General features: G+C 43.3%; 4 protein-coding genes across 5 annotated transcripts; 2 read left to right on the forward strand and 2 right to left on the reverse strand.

Moving 5' to 3' along the window:
- Positions 1-4: 4 nt before the first annotated feature.
- On the reverse strand, positions 5-3851 carry LOC112872316. Its single transcript, XM_025935421.1, has 2 exons — positions 3770-3851; positions 5-834 (listed from the first exon to the last, which is right to left on the reverse strand). Exons 1-2 carry the CDS (start codon positions 3849-3851, stop codon positions 5-7), a joined length of 912 nt encoding a protein of 303 aa, XP_025791206.1.
- Positions 3852-5196: 1345 nt separating this feature from the next.
- Positions 5197-6168, reverse strand: LOC112903341 (probable calcium-binding protein CML45). The gene has a single exon (XM_025972585.1). It carries the CDS (start codon positions 6080-6082, stop codon positions 5489-5491), a length of 594 nt encoding a protein of 197 aa, XP_025828370.1. The 5' UTR covers positions 6083-6168; the 3' UTR covers positions 5197-5488.
- A 3129-nt stretch (positions 6169-9297) lies between these two features.
- Positions 9298-10287, forward strand: LOC112903055. 2 transcript variants are annotated; one of them, XM_025972264.1, is made up of 3 exons: positions 9298-9603; positions 9678-9739; positions 9917-10287. In XM_025972264.1, exons 1-3 carry the CDS (start codon positions 9444-9446, stop codon positions 10046-10048), a joined length of 354 nt encoding a protein of 117 aa, XP_025828049.1. In that variant the 5' UTR covers positions 9298-9443; the 3' UTR covers positions 10049-10287. The 2 variants fall into 2 exon arrangements, with proteins under 2 accessions (XP_025828049.1, XP_025828050.1); XM_025972265.1 differs by having other exon boundaries at positions 9299-9603; positions 9678-9736.
- Positions 10288-11835: 1548 nt separating this feature from the next.
- Positions 11836-16339, forward strand: LOC112903345. The gene is made up of 8 exons (XM_025972591.1): positions 11836-11995; positions 12546-12871; positions 13658-13729; positions 14481-14545; positions 14666-14798; positions 15392-15475; positions 15555-15644; positions 15887-16339. Exons 2-8 carry the CDS (start codon positions 12605-12607, stop codon positions 16016-16018), a joined length of 843 nt encoding a protein of 280 aa, XP_025828376.1. The 5' UTR covers positions 11836-11995; positions 12546-12604; the 3' UTR covers positions 16019-16339.
- Positions 16340-17556: the final 1217 nt, after the last annotated feature.

Here is a 17556-nt window from a genome sequence, read left to right on the forward strand (position 1 = left end):
TGAATCAAGGGCCATCTTCTATTCCCTGCCCACTTTGGCAGGTCCTGTTGTGCACTGGATGCCATTCCTTCTTTCTTCCTCTGGGATCCTTCCAGCTGCTCCTTCCGAAGACCTCATCCTTGTTCCTCAGTTTCTTGTTCTTCTGGTGGAAGTGTCCGCTGCCGTTATTATCCTTCCTGATGTGTGACTTGGATCCTCCTCCTGGCTCCTGGTACCTGTTATTGTTGGAACTACCATATAAATTATTATACCTGTTGTTTGATGCATAGTGGTCGTTGCTCCAGCTGTGCCAACTAGGCTCCTCCAGAGAAGCACCCCAACAGAAGTTGATAGTACCCCATTTACTGGAAGATTCATTGTTCCCTCCCCAAGTCGCATTGGATCCTGGACTGGGTTCCCAGTTCCACTCATCCACTTCAGCTGGCTTTTCTATGCAGATATCCCAGTCTCCAGACTGGTTCTGAGTACACATGTTGTCTGCCCCGGCATCGGCTGATCCGGTAGCCATGACTGAATTGTTATCCGGGTCAATTGGTAGCCGTACCTTATCAAGGTCAGCTACCAATTCAGGATCAACTTTGCAGTGGTGATCGACCTTATCAATGTACATATCAGGGTCCGGCAGAGGAATATCAGAATGTTGGCCATGATAGTTAGCCCAGAACCTTGCCTTTGCATTCTGGAAGTTCTCAAAGGCTCCTGAATCATCCCACTGCTCAAGGTCAGGGAATATGGAAACATATCGCTTGTTTTCGCAGAACCTCTGCCAGGAAATGTTGCCAACATAACTGCAGAATTCCCTTTCCCATAATGGTACTGAGCGGGGCTTGTGTCCTGCATATATGAAAACAAATGTTAGAATTTTATGGAGCCGTGTCATGGTAATGCAGGATGATACAGTATTCGCTAACCTACTGCGTTCAGCAAACTGTAACAAAAGAAAACATAAATAGATTGCCTTGTAGCTAAATTCACCAATACTCTTCTGGGCAAATTTGGAAAATACCAGACTGAAGTTTTAGAACAAAGTTCATTGTTCAGTGACCTGAAAGAGAAAAGACTTTTTATTTCAAATTATAGATAAGGGTAGAAACTGATTACCCTAGAGCTGAAACTTTTTACAATCATCCATGTGTACATACGACCGCAAAGAAAGACAAGTTCAGAAGCTATTATATACGTACCCGTTCAAGGTTCCTTCTAAACAGATATATATCAAAAATAAGTTCATGTGTTAATCACATGGCATCATAAAAGGATGCTCATTTAATTGGCAGCATCAAATATACAAGCAAGTTGGTCATGTGGCGCCCTCTAATTACTGGAAGGTAATGTTATTTCAAATCTATGTATGCTGACCTCTGCACCAATAATGCTGATTTCACCAGTGAAATGGTGGCCTTTTTGTTCTAAAAAGTTGATAAATAGACAAATATACAACAAAACCTTACAATATTACAAAAAACGTGGACAACTACTCATATTGCTGAAATAGCTAATGGTATCCAACCATGACATAAGAAATTCATGACAATGAGAAGTCTGCAACACTAAAACTGGAAAGATGAATGCAGTTCAAAGGAAGAAGATCGATATATAGGACAAAAGTTATCCTGCTGGTTATGTTAGAAGGGCATTTTTCCATTATGTCTATGTTCTGGTAATCTGCTGTGGTTGTTCTGTAACCTTATTTTGGTTCCAACACATAAAGCAGGGTGCCTATATATCCTGCCGTCTCTAAAAAAAATAGGTAAAACCATAGTGGGCAAGGAATATCAAGTTTCTTTTCTTGTATGAAGATTGTTAGAACCTTTATATGTTCTTGGCTAAATTTATTATTAAGGCTTCTTGATATTTAATGAAGGAGTTTGTGTGCCCTGTAATTCTTTTTATAAAATTTTATTTTCTCCTATAAGGCTTTCATTGGCAAACGTACTGACAGATTGCGACTACTTCAATCTGGAATGGACTATCAACTGGCGTTGTGGCAAAGTGCACAAAAGGATAAATTAATCAAACATGACGCGCAAGGCATGAAGTGAGCCTTCAATCTTGTCCTAACCTGCTCCGGAAAAAAATAGGCAATGCAAAACTATAGTGGCAATGAACATTATGTCTCTTACTTCGCAAGAAGCTGCATCCTTTATATTTCATGGCTAAAGTAACAAGGCTTCCTAATATTTTGTTATAAACAATGATGAATAAACGATGAAAGTAAACAGATCAAACTGAAAGGGGACACGAGATTTAACGTGGAAAACCCAACCAATGCGGAAGGGAAAAAACCACGGGCGCCAGCCAGCTAGAACTTCAATATATCAAGAGTCGGGTTACAACGCCGTGCGGCGGCTTACAAGAAAATTATCAGCCCAAGCCTCCGGCGACGGGCCTCCGCTACGCTCCGTCACAAGTCGGCCTTTTATGTGCAACTGAATTTGAAACACAACTCAACATATTTAATAATGCAGTTTGTGTGCCAACTTGCAAACTAGTTCGTTGGTTATCGTGGAAGTATTCCATGTTACTTTTTAATTAAGAACGGTAATGAAAACCACCCCAACCTAGCTTAAAACCAAAACCATATCCCTAATTAAATGATCAAACTTACTCCAACTCTAAACCATATCTCAAGCAAATGTCGTATTAGCTTATTCACATATAAGCCAACATTCTAGGATGACTTGCTTCTGAGCCTACAGCTATTTATTAGGTGTTTCTTTCGTAAGTGAAGCTCATCAAGATATGCCCTCGCACAACACTCGAGCTATATAAACTCATTAATATGGAGGAGTGGTTTTCTACTTTATCTTCAATTCATATTAAAGAAGATCAAGCACGATGGAAAAAATTGGACAGCCAATTCATAGCATGCTAAATTTGACACTTTCCTACATGATTGGATTTACTATGTCATCTAATGCAATTAGTCATGCAAGAATAAAAGCGAACATGTGTCTATTTTCAAGAAGACCATAATTTTGAGGTCATGTTGCTTGGGAAAAAGATAGACACCATGTTTGGGACCATACTATAGTCATACTTTCATAGGCAAGAGTACGGACAAAACTTGGTTGCTTAATTAGGAAGGGACATGCGCTAGCCGTTTCGGCAAAGGGCAAAAAAGGACAAAGTAATCAAAGATGGCGCATAAGGCGCGAAATAAGGCTTGAACCTGGAAGATCCCGACCGTTGGATCTATGTAAAGCGTGAAATGAACCTTTCTAATTGAAGCCAACTATTAAAAGAGGGAAACATTCAAAATATATCTTGAAAACAGTGCACTGCATGATTTTATAGATCTGTACTTCCATGTAACATCAAGATTATTTTGTGCTAACTGCATACATTAGCTAGCACAGCTGCACTTTGCAATACCCAACCCCTTCAAGATTCCTAGCTGTTTCCCCAAACAGGAGTGGCTACCTCCGATATGCGCCATAGCCAGGCCAGGGTAGTATTTCTCTGACAGTTAGTGTTGTAACACTGCCATTTCAGCAAACAGTTTAGACAGACGAGAGAGCCTGAAGCAATAGGTTGTAGTTTCCATCAGCTACCCTGATGTTGTTAAAAAAAAACACTACTCTGATCTAAAGCTCGAATCAACGATCAGCGCACCAGAAAATCTCCGTTCCACAAGAATCAAGAAGAAAACTCCGAGGTCGAACAAGTTGAAAACCGATCGTAACCCTAGATAGAGATTACACGGGATGACAGAACCCAGAAACCAAATCGGAACACATGGGGCTGAGCGAAAATTTTCCGTCCGTACCGTGAGCATGCGAAGGGAGAGGAGGACGCCAAGGGCGGTCGGGCTGCCTCCTCGCGTAACGCGACCGATTCTGACCTCCCATGGGGATTGAGAAGAGGAGGAGGACGACCCAGCCCCCAACTCGCCGAAGCTCCCTACAGGCAAGGTCACCAAGCCAAGGCAGCTAGGCCAAGAACCGGCTCCTGATGCGGCTAGGAATCTATCGCCGCCGCGAGATCGGGTCGGAGGCCGGCCGCCTGTGCCCGTGACGATGCGTTCTCCTGGAGTGTATCCACACAGCCGAGAGCGGAAAAAGGCAAGCAGACAGCTGCGAGTGCGCGCGGGGGCACGAGGAACGAGAGAGAGACGACGACGGCAACAGATGAAACCGCCGCCGAGTCTGAAACGAGAGCTGCCTGCCAGAGGCTGTTTTTGGGCAGGGCCTGTCGAGGCCCATGATCTACTGGGCCAGGAATGTCTAGTAGGCCTACCGTACAAGCGACTCAGCACCGAGGTTTTAAATCGCCGGCTAAAACGTTTAACGGCGGGGCTGCCATTACGGTGTTTAGCCGATTTTAGAGTGCTAAATACTATAGCAGTTATTCTTTCTAATAGCTGAGTTAGCGATAGCTATAACTGGTTATTTAAAACCTTACTCAGTACCCGACCATGCCCACTGAAATCACGCAGCCTGATTACAACACAAAAAGTCTATTGAGGACCTTTTTAAGAGGCTTTGCATTGATTCTCATGAGACGTGTTAGAAACAAAATTTTATAAATTCTCATAAAATTAGAAACATTCGGTCAACAATCCAATAGGTAACAATTTCACTGAACGAAGAGCGCCATTGCTGATCCATGATATGTGATAGCCAGGAATTTTTTGACATTGTCTGCTTGCAGCTTCAGATTACTAAGAAACAGAACTCTTCAGTTCTTCAGTTTTGTTTTAGTTTGCCCAATCGGACTAAAATCAATTTTCAATGAAAAAATAAATATTTGTGCTCCCTTCAATGCACTACGTGGCTCGCTGTGAAACTCTGCTATGCCAGAGACGTGACTACAAGTAACACTTGAGTTTTCGAGCTACTCTTGTATACTATTTTTCTCAGAACAGTGTTCATAATCCTTTATAGAAAGCAAATATTAGTGCATTACAAGAGAAGCTGGAGACACCAGATCGACATGAGGCACCAAGTAAACTTAGACAGAATCACAGAACACCACTGACATTCTTACAGGCTAGAGCAGCCAAAAGAGAACATTTGGAGAATAAACATCCATCATCAAAAAGAACAAAACGAAACAACTTTCTTCAGGACCTTGCCCTCTTCTGTTCAGGTTCAGGATGTAACTTAAAACCACATCTAGCTTACTTTTTTTCATCTATTAGAGTGGAAATATAAAAAGTTTTCGATCATATACTAAATATATTGATATCTTGGTTAAACATATTTTGTTATATTGCTCAGAAATAAGATCATAGGCCAAAGTTGTATTTTTTGTACCATTATACATATGCCTTATGCCCAAGTATGATGAAGCTTTGCATTCATGGAACTGAAAAAGTTTTTTTTTGTCAAATTTGACCGAACTTAACACGGTAAAATGAGATTGCAGAACAAGGGAAATATCTTTTTTTTTCTGCTACTTTTGCCAAAACCAACTCTCGGATCCTGTTCTGCATATCAATCCTTCTGCTTCTGGGACATTGAACCAAACATTACACATAGAAAAACTAGCAAATGCCAGCCTCCAAAACCTTGGTGAACTCTGCTATGTCTATTCTCCGGTCCTTGTTCACGTCGTATTTGGCAATCATCTGCTCACACTCATCCACACCTACACCTTCCCCTAATCCTAGACTCCGGAGCACTCGCTCCAAATCCGACGCGTCGATGTACCCGTCATTGTTGTGATCAAACACCAAGAATGCCTGCCATACCTCCTGCAAGCTGGGCTCATCCTCATCGAAAATCTGAGCAATAGAGTCATTGCCAATGCACTTGCAGACCATACTGTTTTCTTGATCGAAATCCAGGCCTATGTTTCTCATCATGGTGTTTATATCTTCATGTGCCAGCTCCATGTCATCGTCCTTATTCTTACTCCTTGTCTTGATTACTTCTCTTTCGGTGAGAACCGATTCCGGTGCCGCCTTTGCGGCGGGACTACAGTTGCAGGAGCTGGATTGGCATGAGCTGGGGAGGAACATGTTGAACATTGAGATGCACCATGTGAGGAACTGGAGGAAGAGGATGATACCACATGGTTCTTGCAAAACAGGTTCCAAATATTGGCTTGTTGCAGTGGCTGCTAACTTCGTCTCCATTGATGTCGCTTCGTAAGCTTCTGAGCTTAAGCTGTTTGTTGAGAGTTCTTGTTGTTCTGGTGAGACTAAGCTGCTGTCAGAAAAAAATGAAGTTAGTAAATTCAATGGGAGAAGGGAGATGTTGCGACGGAGGTTATATAGGAAAGGTCTTGTTGAGCTGTTTGTCGTACGTTGGTTGTTTCAGCAGAATTAATCTGAAACATCGAAGCAGATGACAAGATGTTTCCTCTCTGAAAAATACGTGTTGAAGGATAGCAGACAGCAAGATGATCTTGACCGACTGATTCAGAGTCTATGGTCTTAGTTGTTTTAAGAAAAAAACACTAAAATACTAGTCTTGTTATTTGTTCTTTCTTGTAACCTTCTTCACAGTGATAGTGGAGGCTTCCTGGAAAGTGCGGAGTACTTTACTCTCTCTCTCTCTCTCTCTCTCTCTCTCTCTCTCTCACACACACACACACACACACACACGAAAAAAAGCCTAGTGCATGATTTTTTGTTTGTTTTTTTAGATTTTCACAGTCGTAAGCACTGATGTTATGCCGTGATCTCAATCTAAAAAAATGTAATGCCGTGCTAGTTTGAAGACAACGTTATTAGATGTGGGCATTGATTTTCACAGTACATTTGTCTTTGAACTCTTACCTCAATCCAATGTACCCTCTGAGTTCAAGTAATAGACAGAGTGCTCTCAGCTATCGAAATTAATATTTTACCCTCTGGTTCCATTGGCAGGCAGTTATCGTCTACTCATTACAGTGACCAAAGAGCCCACATGTCATGCATTTTGCCTCGAACTCGTTTCTTTTTTTCTTCCCCATTTCTTCTCTTATCTCTCACAACTCTTACATATGTGATATGTCTCTTCGTAAAAATATCTGACTTGGATAGCTAAAGAAGCACTCATGTCTCGCATTTAAGTTGAGGGGAGTATATCGAACTGAATAAGAATTTAGTAGTGTCAAATGGACCTTTTCCGTTTTATTTTTATTAATAGGATCATTAGGCACACTACTACAGAATAGAATGACTCTTTGCAAACGGGACTTCACCGTTGGTTCCAAAGTCGGTGGCCAATGTGGCTGTTGGAACCGGCGGTGATGGTCCTCGTCACTGCCCATTCATATTACGAATTGGCGGTAATGGTGTCTCCGGTTTGTGTCATAAACCGGCAGTGATGACAAGTCATCACACTGGTTATGGACCAGGCGGTGATGGCCCCCACACCGCCGACTTAAATCCAACATCCCCAAAATTAGAGGTGATGGCCATCTTGAACCGGCGATGATAGGGGACGCTGGAGTAGTGGTAGGAGACTTAATACCTGGTTTCATATGTTGAGAGGGGTTAAGTAGAAAAATCTCAGCATGTTTTAGTCATGAGAAAACAGATTGCCAACTACGGGCTGGCATGGGCTGAACGCCATAAAAAAGAGTTGACCCAAGATCATCAGCAGGCAAGGTTGGACCCGGTCCAAACCAGGCAGACTGCGCTGGCAGTCCAGTAGTTTCAGGCCTTTCATGATGCCCTGAAAGTAATCTTTTTTGTTGCGTACTTTCTCGGTTATAATGATTTGAAAAATACGTGTATGAACAGTCTTTGACATTTTAATAGTAGAATCATTGTGGTGGTTGTCCAGAATCCAGATCGAAAAATAAATAAAAACTGAGAACCAGGAGAACGAAGGTCTGTGCGTGAATCACGAACAAAAGGAGTACGACAAGTGAGACGCAACGACGACGACCTAGGGAAAATGTCCAGAAGTTGCAGGCAAGCCCAGTATATCTTTGGTAAGATCAGGACCCAAGACCTGGGAGGCTGAGACAAACATTTCATCCCAAAAAGAGTCAAGACGACCTGAAAAGAAGTGTGGAGCAAGCAAGCAGAAAGTTACTGATCCTTACACTATTGCAACTTCTCTACGTGCGTCTTCTCATACTATTCCAAGGCCTTGCTGTTGAACTTGACTCTTGTTCCCAGATTACGACGACGATCTGGATGTACTTGTTCAGGTTTTCTTCCCTACAATTTCAGTTATTAGGACCGTAAGGATGTCATAGTTTTATGTGATCATCCAAGACTCAAACTGTTTCAGTTTCTTGATCATTTTGACTCGGTAAATTTGGAGGCTTCTACTCTTGGATAGACTGAATAATTTTACTGTCATCATCTCATTCATTTCTTAAAAAAACTAATAACAAAACGTGTCTACTACGGCCAGGTCCGTCAACTACTTTCTGAAGAAATGACTGGTCCATTGCATGGACATTGTCTGAAGTCTGAACAAAGCATAAAGCAATCCATTGTTGTGTTTGGATGTCCTAAACAAGATGCCAATGCAGGTGACTCATCAACGTCGTGAAATTCAGTGGTAACCTCTACCCACTGACATATATATACTGGCACTTATTTCAACCTTTGAGGCTTTGAGCACTTCGAGCAAAGTTCTACCTACATGTTCCTGCAGTTTCACTGAAGACAGACTTTGGTGTCAGAATTCACCAGAACAACTTTTGCATAGCTGTCAAGCTCCAACTGAGGCAAACTAACACGATGAGTAGTTAAGTACTGTTGTTACTTGATCAGATAAGGTAAATTAGGTTTAGTGGAGGCTCACAAACTATCTATTTGAGTGCTCAATCCACTATGCGCTTAAAGCAAATGGACTCTGCTTAGTTTAATAGAAGTCTGCAGCTCACACTGCCTGCATCAGGATATGAAAAGCTAGCCGTTACCCAATTGGTGGGTAGCTGAGCTGAGGCACAGTCCTCGGGCAGCTGCAAAAATTCCCAGCATCATCTGCGCCACGTCAGCGCCCAATAGGCAAGCAGTAGTGCACTGTACAATGATAAGATCTCCTCTTGATCCCAATGCAATTTTCCAGTAAATTCATCTTTTCGATCCCAACCTTGCCATTTCTACCCAATCATGTTTGTCTTCCATGTTCGTCTTTTCGTCATCTTTTACATGACATGCAACCTTCTCGCACCGCCTTTTCGCATGCCGAGGAGATCCGGTATGATCACGTTTCGATCGGAGCCCCTGCCGATGCAAATGCGCAAGATCCAACCCATGCGGATCGATTGTTCATTATTTAAGCCATCTCAGGAGCTTTACCAGGCCTATTGCAGGGAACGCTCACCAACTTTTCTAGGTACAGAAAAAGCTCATCCTGTGTGCTAATGAGGCACTTTGCTCTCCGAAAAGCCGCTTATATAGAGAAGATGGGCTACAGCTAGCTACACACCATCATGGATGCTGCTTCGGAATCCTCTATCCATCTGCCCATCTTCTTCCACGGCAAGGTCGCTATAAAATAGGCGAGGATCCAGAAGCTCCATGTAAACCCCATGGTCCATGGATGCAGCGGAACAGTGATCGGCAGCGCAGTAACTGTTTCAAGAAAGCCTGGAGGAGGAGAAGAGAGATGGCGAGGCTCCCCGCGATGCGCCTGGCGGTGGTCGCCCTGGCCTTGTGCTGCTGCCTGATCCATGCTGCTGCTGACACTGCGTTTCCTCCTGGTATGTGACCTGAACCCTCTGCCCTCTCCGTGCTCAACTCTGAAGGTTTCTGGTTCTCGTGCACCTTGGCGCAGGATTGAAGGTCGCGCAGGATGCCAGAGCGGCTCCGCCTTCGTGCGGCGCAGACGGTCAGGTGGTACGATTTGATTGATCACAATTGTTTAGGATCTGTGCTGGTAGTTTGGTGAGATTTTTAGGTGATCCAGATCCAGTCCGGTGGTTTCAGAACTCTGTCGACGCTTACCTTTTCAGCGGTGTTCGACTGTTCGTTTGCCTGGTGCAGCTCTGACGTGATCCTTTGGTCATTATTCAGGCCGCCGTGGCGGGAGAAGCGGAGGCCGCCGGCGCCGGCGGGAGGATGGATCTGGAGCTGGAGGACTACCCGGGCTCCGGCGCCAACGACCGGCACTCGCCGTGGGGCCAGCAGCGGAGGAACCGACGATGAGCTCTTCGCGTCCGCGTGCAGAGGAACGGACCAGACAGAATCCAAGCATCTTGTTCAGAGTTTCAGAGATGACGCACTGTATACGACCACCGTACCTGTACCGTAAAGCTTTTACACGTTAATCCATATATGTACGTCACCGATCAGGTGTTCGAGAGAGACTTATCATCAACGAGTAGTCAGCTGTGTTTCGATTTGGTTTTTCTTTCTTCTTAACACAAAGATACGAAGTTCTTCTATATAGAACCTGGTTGCTTTAAAACTTGCTTTAAAGACAACTCACCGACATCAGAGAGTTGTTTAGAGCGGTTGAGCATGTACAAAGACAACTGTCGCAACATAGAATTTCAGTTTGGTTCTACGTTGATGACGCTGACTAGTACCAGCTAGTTTTCTGTCATATGCGAACCACACAGCTGGTGCCGGAAGAACCTGGTTTGATCGATTCTACGCGTGCGTCTTCTCAACTGCTGCGTACTGTCCGTCTCGTGTGGTTAGCTGCATGGTGCTCTTTGCGTGCGAGAGTTGGTCAAGAAAAATACTCCATCGTCTAGAATAATGAAACAGTCTTTGCCATGGTGTGCAGCTAGCTTGCACGCTAGTAGCGGAAAAAGAAGCGGCAAAGAGAAAATGGCGTGACACGACGTGCTCTGCGCGGCCACAAACCCTAACCACAAGACCATTTTTTTTTTCTAATAACCACTAACCAGCTGTTCAATCACGGTTTGTTTTTCGCTTCTCTTACGAGGTTTATTAGTTGCATGAGAATATTTTTTTTGCGTACCACTAATTCTGCGTGCACTCGGGTTTTATTTATTTTATAAGTTTTTCTTTTATTTTTTGACAAATTTTGTGTAGAGTTGGACACATGAACTACTTATACATAAAAGGAAAAGGATCTATTTTTCTACTTTGTGCGTTTAACTCCTAAATTAAATTTGGGATCGATTTACTCTAAAAATTGTCTCAGCTAGTTTAATCTAACCTTCAATGAGATTTGTCTTTTTCTTTTGTTTTTCCCACATACGAGTTGAACTTTAAGCCCTAGGTCAGAAAATTACACAACACATTAGGTATTTTTCATGATTATTATCATACATTAGTAATCATCTTGCGAGCACATGTGCGAGGTGGCATCGCTATCAAGAATCCAGTAGATATCAATAGCCAACATATATAGCGGATGAGGGCATATATATATATATACATACATACATATATATATATATATATGTATGTATATATATATATCATTATTCAGGCACAGTGCAGGTATTCGGACAGTGGTGATATTATTCAACTAGAGTTAGAGTTGTGTCCGATGTGTTAACGTAAAAATGGAGTAGCTACATCTGAAATTCTGGAAACTTATAGCAAATTATTAAGAATAATTATAATAACAATTATCTACCTAATGATAAGTCTTTCAAGAATCTAGCTAGTAATACGTGGCCCTTCTAGTCTTTTTCGTGGTAGCAACATTTAAGCCCTTGTTTACTCGTATAAACCCAGCCACAAAGGGAGTAGAGGCGTGTGCGATGACGGGAGCAGGCAGAGCTCGGGCCCGTCGCCGCCCCGTTCCCCACGTCGCCAGCCCAGCCAGGGAAGAAGTAACGGAGCCGCCGCGGCCTCCGTCCGTCAACGGCACGTACGCGCCGGCGGAGGAGGCGGGCCCCACGGGCCGCGCAGGCGCGCCGCGTTTGACCGTTGCCGGCGCAGACGCTTTCTCCGCTGCGCAGGCGAGAGGGGAAAAAAAAAAGAAAAGAAATCGCGTGGTATTTAGACCAAACCAAACCCAAGGCGAAGGGAAATTCGACGACGAAAAAAAAAAAGCTCGGAAGTTTCTTTTCAGTCTCCCCAGCCGTGCGAGGACCCGACCAGGAGGAGCCGAGGAGGAGAGCGGAGAGGAAGGAGGAGCCCGCCGCCGCCGCCGCCGCCGCCGGTGAGGTACGTGGTGTCCGTCCCCAACCCCCTCCCCGTCCAGGACTGTCCCCGTCCTCCCCGGCGCTAGATCCGCCGCCGCGGCGCGGGGCGTGCTTCCCCCGCGCTCGATCGAGGCGGGCGGGCGGGCGGGCGGCCCGCCCGCTTGGGGTTGGGTCGCTTCGTGGGCTCTGCCGCCGCGGCGTGGGTGGCGCGGCACGGTTCGGCGCGGAGCCCGGCGGCCGGCCTCGTAGATTTCGCTTGTGGGAGGTCGAATTCGCCCTTTGTGTTTGGGGGTTCCGCCGCAGTTGAGAGGGCGGCTGTACCTAGGGTTCTGGGGGTCGGCTCGAGGCTCCAGAGTCCAGACCAGCAGTCCAATTCCAGTAAAGGGGAAAGCTGCTACCGTGCTCTCCAAAATGGAGGGTCTCCATTTTTAGGCACCGGTGGTTGCCAGCACTGCGCCCCTTCTATCTTGCCCATTACATGCCGCTGCTACTCCTAATGTTACCATCATGCTGATTGTTGCCTGAGTGAAATACCTGGTTGTTCTCACCCTTGTTGTGCATATTCCTTGCAGGAGTTCGATTTCTGCGAGGGGGAGCGATTGCGAGGGTTGCAGAGGAGGAGGGATTTGGGATGGCCGGCCAGGACCATGTGGTGGTTGATGTGGATGGCTTGGCGAAACCCAAGGACGACGGGGTCGCCGAGAAGCCGTCTGAGGGTGTGGCCACTTCGGCGGCTGCTGCGTCTCCGTCCGCGGTCGTTGACGTGGTCAAGGAGGAGGAGGAGGGCGGTGGTGGGGAGGAGGAGCCGCTCATCCAGGCAGCTGAGTGCCGCATATGCCAGGAGGAGGACAGCGTCAAGAACCTCGAGAAGCCGTGCGCTTGCAGTGGCAGCCTCAAGGTCTGGATCCTCTCGCGCTTTGGTTTACAAACATTCTGTGCTGTTTCTTTTGTTCATAGAACGTTTTAGTCTGCTAGTTGTTCATGATGTGCACATACAACTAGATTTTTGCTTCCTGGTTCTCGTTTTGGCATCAACATGTACTTCACATTTCATCAGCATGTCATCTGGCTTGGAAAGTATAAAACAATCATATGGTGTCATTCATAATGCAATATCTGTCCCCAATCGTTACTGCAAATGTCCCTGTAATAGTCTGTTTATATTCTTTCTGTTGGAGTTGTTGGCATTTAACAGTTACAAAGCATTCATTTGCTGCATTTGAGCTATGTACTAGATTTGCATTTCTACGACACTTTAATGAGATAAATCACTTATTCACCTACTGTGCACCCATGTGATGTGATTTTGTATGTTAATGCACACATTTGTAACCCTACAATTCCAGTTCAGGCTATAGCAATAGCTTGCCGAGTTTTAAGCCCCTATCAAATTTATTTGATCCATATCTTCTGAATCACAATTAATGTGAAGTTATTGTCTTGATTATTCTTTGGACTGAGTATAGTAATGGATGACTTCTGAACTGTGACTATTCTTTGCTGCCATCTTTCAATTTAGTCACTTTACTCCATGGTACATTAATGGCGTAGTCAATTAGTCAATGATATTCTCAAATTGTACTTGCACAGGATGTCTTTAACTTCTTGTGATGATGTAGAAGTCTTTATTCTTGGTATTCATGTTTAGCGAAATAGTGTCTATAGCTTCATTTTTCATGTGCAGTATGCTCATAGAGCTTGTGTTCAACGCTGGTGCAATGAGAAAGGAGACACTACATGTGAAATTTGCCATCAGGTAGGTTTAAGTTTTCTCATCTTCATTCCACTGATACATGTTTCATTTTGGTTCTAGCTTTCTGTGCTGATCTAAATATGTTGATATTTGTATCTCTGGAATCTTGTTGTGCATGTTTCTTTCTACTCGAGATTTATTTTGTTCAAACATTGCAACCACTGTGGACATCATTTGGCTTTCTTGTCATCATGATAACCTCTCAAGTGTCACGTACCACAAGAAAAAAGAACTATCTTTGAAAAAAAATGAAAAAAACAGAACTAAGATGGTAGACCCATGACCATGTGCTGTCACACCATGTGCAGTTACTATGCTATCAACTTGGATTGTACTAGAATGGTTGGTAACATGTGTGGTTGTTGGTGGGATCAGACTTTAGTGTTTTTAGACAAGCGATCTAATTTGGATGTAAGAATCTGAGTAAACATATGATAATGTTTGTGTGTGTTTTTAAATCGTCATTATCCAGTTCACCAATATTTGTCAGTTGGATTTGGATGTTAAATATTCATATTTAATCATGGATTTCCTCTATTATTGATTCCATCCAAAATTTTTCTTAAAAGGAACTCACATTTTGGCGTTAACAACCACTGAGATAATAAAAATATTCAAGGATTTTTTTTATGATTTCTGTTATGAAAGATCCTAAATTTTCCAGTATGCTAGTCTTGTAGAATTTTCCCTTTGTACATTTGTAGAATTTTCTTCTTGTATGCTGATTCCTTTCAGGCTTGATGGTAACCTGTAGGAATACAAGCCTGGTTACACCGCACCACCTCGTGTTGAACCAGATGAGACAACCATAGACATCGAGTAAGTTATTTCATTATATTTCTTTTAGTAATTGTTGCAATTATTTCAGCCATTTTGTTCCATTTAAGTAAGAGTGCTTAGAAGTTAGAACATATCTAAGCCCATACTATCACTTTGCAGTGGAGATTTGATTATGGACCCAAGAATTCTCGCTGTAGCAGCTGCCCAGCGTCGTCTTCTTGAGGCAGAGTATGATGGTTATGCTACTACAGATGCAAGTGGTGCTGCATTCTGCCGTTCTGCTGCACTTATTGTAAGTACTTTCCAGCAATTGCTGATCTTATTGCCCTTCATTAGCTGAACTGATGTATCATGTGTGAACATTAGATAATACCAACCTCCGTTTCCAAATACTTGTCACTTTTGACCACTTTATTTGTTTCAAAATATTTTGCCCTTCACGTTTCTCGAAACATGATTTCCTATTTTGTCCTCACAAGAATATTATAAGAATGTTCTAGAAATACTAAAAGGTACCTTTACAAGGGTATTTTGGTCATTTTATGCTTAAAAGGTGAATAGCCTTCGTATTCATGTCTTGGTCAAAGTTGCCAAGTATTTAGAAACGGAGGTAGTAGCTATTTAGGTTGTTTCGTTTTGGGATCAAAGGATGCTATTTTTATGTCTTCTGCAGTTATCTCATAATTTGTATATGGATGGAATTATAATGCTTTTAGTTGCTCAATTGCTTAATGAGTAGGGAAACTGCTGCTGCTTTTCATAGCGAATCCTCCTTGGCTCCTAGTCTGCTCACCTTTGCTCTTCCCCGAGTCTTTACCAATGGCCTGTGTCAGATTTATAGTATTATCAAGGTGGAGTACCTGAAGATCCTTGCTTCTTTTGCAGTTAATGGCACTGTTGCTGCTGAGGCATGCATTGTCCATCTCAGACAACGAAGGAAACGATGATGATGCTTCTACCATGTTCTCAGTGAGTGTTGTGGCATTCCTTTTTCCTTCTGGTATTTTGCGGTTCAGTTGGTGCTTTGTGTTGACTTGAGCCTTTGCAGCTTTTCTTGCTGCGAGCTGCTGGGTTTCTGCTGCCGTGCTATATTATGGCCTGGATCTTCAGTATTTTGCATCGCCGGCGACAGAGACAGGTACCTTAATTGATTCAATCTTGTAGGCATCATCAGTTGGCCATGAAAAATAATTACTCCAAATTGTCATAATGATTCAGATGCATCCTTTTCATAACTGCTGAAAAAAGCAAATATTCTTGGGCATAGAAGATCACTACAGTATTGATGCCTTAAATTAATCACTCTGTAGCTCCTGGTAATCTACTTGTTGCTGATGTGGGGCACCACCATCTAACTTCCAATGCTTCGTCTATCTGCAGGAAGAGGCTGCACTGGCGGCAGCAGAGGTGGCCTTCATCCTACAGTCAGCCCGGGGACGCGCCCTCCAGTTTGCTCCAGAGTCCCCTGCCACTCCGCAGCAGGAGCAGGAGCCATCCCCGCAGCAGCAATAGCTAGCAACGCAGCCTCAGTAGTTCGTCACGACTACCGTACATCCCTGGTTGTTTCGTTGTTTATGCCCACTGATTGAAGAAGGTCGTGCCGGCTTGGCTTCTGCTTCCTATTTGCCAGGTAGGATGCCACACACACACTTCGATTCAGCGGAAACTCTCTGTACCTTGTGTTCGAGCGAGTGTCATCGAAGCATCGAACTTAATGTAAATTCATTGTTTACATTCTCCCGTTGAGTTACTGTGACCGGAATTTGAGTTTTATCTCATTACTTTGGAGGACGTGTCTGAGTAAATCGGCAGGTTCTTAGTGATACGAAAATATTTATTCTGGTAAAAATGGTTGAATTTAATTTTCATTGTGGGAACTAAATCGGTTATACTGGAATTAAACGCGAAACAAATATTCGCCCTGTCGAATGAGCTCGCAATGGGCCAGGCATAGCCCAGCCCAGCAGCAGGCATTCTGGCCCAACAAAGCGCCCAACATGTGTGGAGGCCCAAGGAAACGGGTAAACTTCGTAAAAATTACTTCAACATTTTTGAATGGTCTGATTCAACACTTTATACCGGATTATCCAAGTAATATATTAACAATGTTGAACGAGCATCCTCAAAATACTGAGCTTACACACCCAAAATGTTTGAGTTTATACAGAATCAACACAGTCAACATTTTTTTTAAAAAAAAATTATACCTCCTAGTAGACAGACAAGATCCATCCCTGAAGTTGGTGGAACGGAGCTGCATTTCATGGAATGGAGCAGTCCTAAACACGTCCTTAAAGAAGGAATCGTGAAGACCATGGCACGACAGTTTAAATCTATCTATTAATTAGGCAGAGTTAGTTGTTTTTTCCTTTTATCTCTAGAAAAGTTTGTGTCGTGTCCAATAAGAACTAGTATCCACCAATGGGTGTAGTTATGTGCACCCGGGGTCATTGCAAGATTATCTCTCGATCAATGCAACATAACTTTTGGCGCATCGCCACCCTCTTTTCCAAAGTTTTATCACCAGCGGAACTTGGCATATGACGCTGGGCTGCATTGCTTTGATCTCCGGCGAAGGGGTAAGGCTTAAGTTCCGCCGGCCCTAGCAATTGTATCAATATTCAAGTCTGCATCGTTTCGATCTTTTGAATTACTCTGATTCGGTTGGTATAGTCGTCTACATGATATTTCAATTCTATCTTTAATTGCATTGTATTTAAGAAACACATCAATTTAGTTGGGACTTTCTTTGTTAGATCCAATATTCTGTCTTAGCCGATATATCTCTAAAATCATAATGGTGTTTTAGAATTTATTATATCCATCACATTAGACAAATTTATCTACTGATTAAGATCAGATAATTAAGCAAATCTCATACTATCTTAGTTACGTCTGATCTCTTATATTGCTTTTGATAATCAAAGTCTTATTAAGTCGATAGGTTCATGCTATTATTTCATCGGAGTGCTAGCCGGTAATTTATTTTCACATCACACTCCCTTCCGATGTATGTTTATTCATTGGACCTGTATCTTATATTTTATATC

This window comes from Panicum hallii, chromosome 8, assembly GCF_002211085.1.
Source record: "Panicum hallii strain FIL2 chromosome 8, PHallii_v3.1, whole genome shotgun sequence".
NCBI classification, from domain to species: Eukaryota; Viridiplantae; Streptophyta; class Magnoliopsida; order Poales; family Poaceae; genus Panicum; species Panicum hallii.

Bases quoted from the DNA above. Each gene is read 5' to 3' on its own strand.
- LOC112872316 (XM_025935421.1), bottom strand. From the start codon at position 3,851: ATGGGAGGTCAGAATCGGTCGCGTTACGCGAGGAGGCAGCCCGACCGC. The intron at 835-3,769 runs GTACGGACGGAA...TCATATATGCAG, and splicing joins TCTCCCTTCGCATGCTCACG to GACACAAGCCCCGCTCAGTA.
- LOC112903055 (XM_025972264.1), top strand. From the start codon at position 9,444: ATGCAGCGGAACAGTGATCGGCAGCGCAGTAACTGTTTCAAGAAAGCC. The intron at 9,604-9,677 runs GTATGTGACCTG...ACCTTGGCGCAG, and splicing joins TGACACTGCGTTTCCTCCTG to GATTGAAGGTCGCGCAGGAT. The intron at 9,740-9,916 runs GTACGATTTGAT...GTCATTATTCAG, and splicing joins GCGGCGCAGACGGTCAGGTG to GCCGCCGTGGCGGGAGAAGC.
- LOC112903341 (XM_025972585.1), bottom strand. From the start codon at position 6,082: ATGGAGACGAAGTTAGCAGCCACTGCAACAAGCCAATATTTGGAACCT.
- LOC112903345 (XM_025972591.1), top strand. From the start codon at position 12,605: ATGGCCGGCCAGGACCATGTGGTGGTTGATGTGGATGGCTTGGCGAAA. The intron at 15,476-15,554 runs GTGAGTGTTGTG...GAGCCTTTGCAG, and splicing joins ATGCTTCTACCATGTTCTCA to CTTTTCTTGCTGCGAGCTGC. The intron at 15,645-15,886 runs GTACCTTAATTG...GTCTATCTGCAG, and splicing joins ATCGCCGGCGACAGAGACAG to GAAGAGGCTGCACTGGCGGC.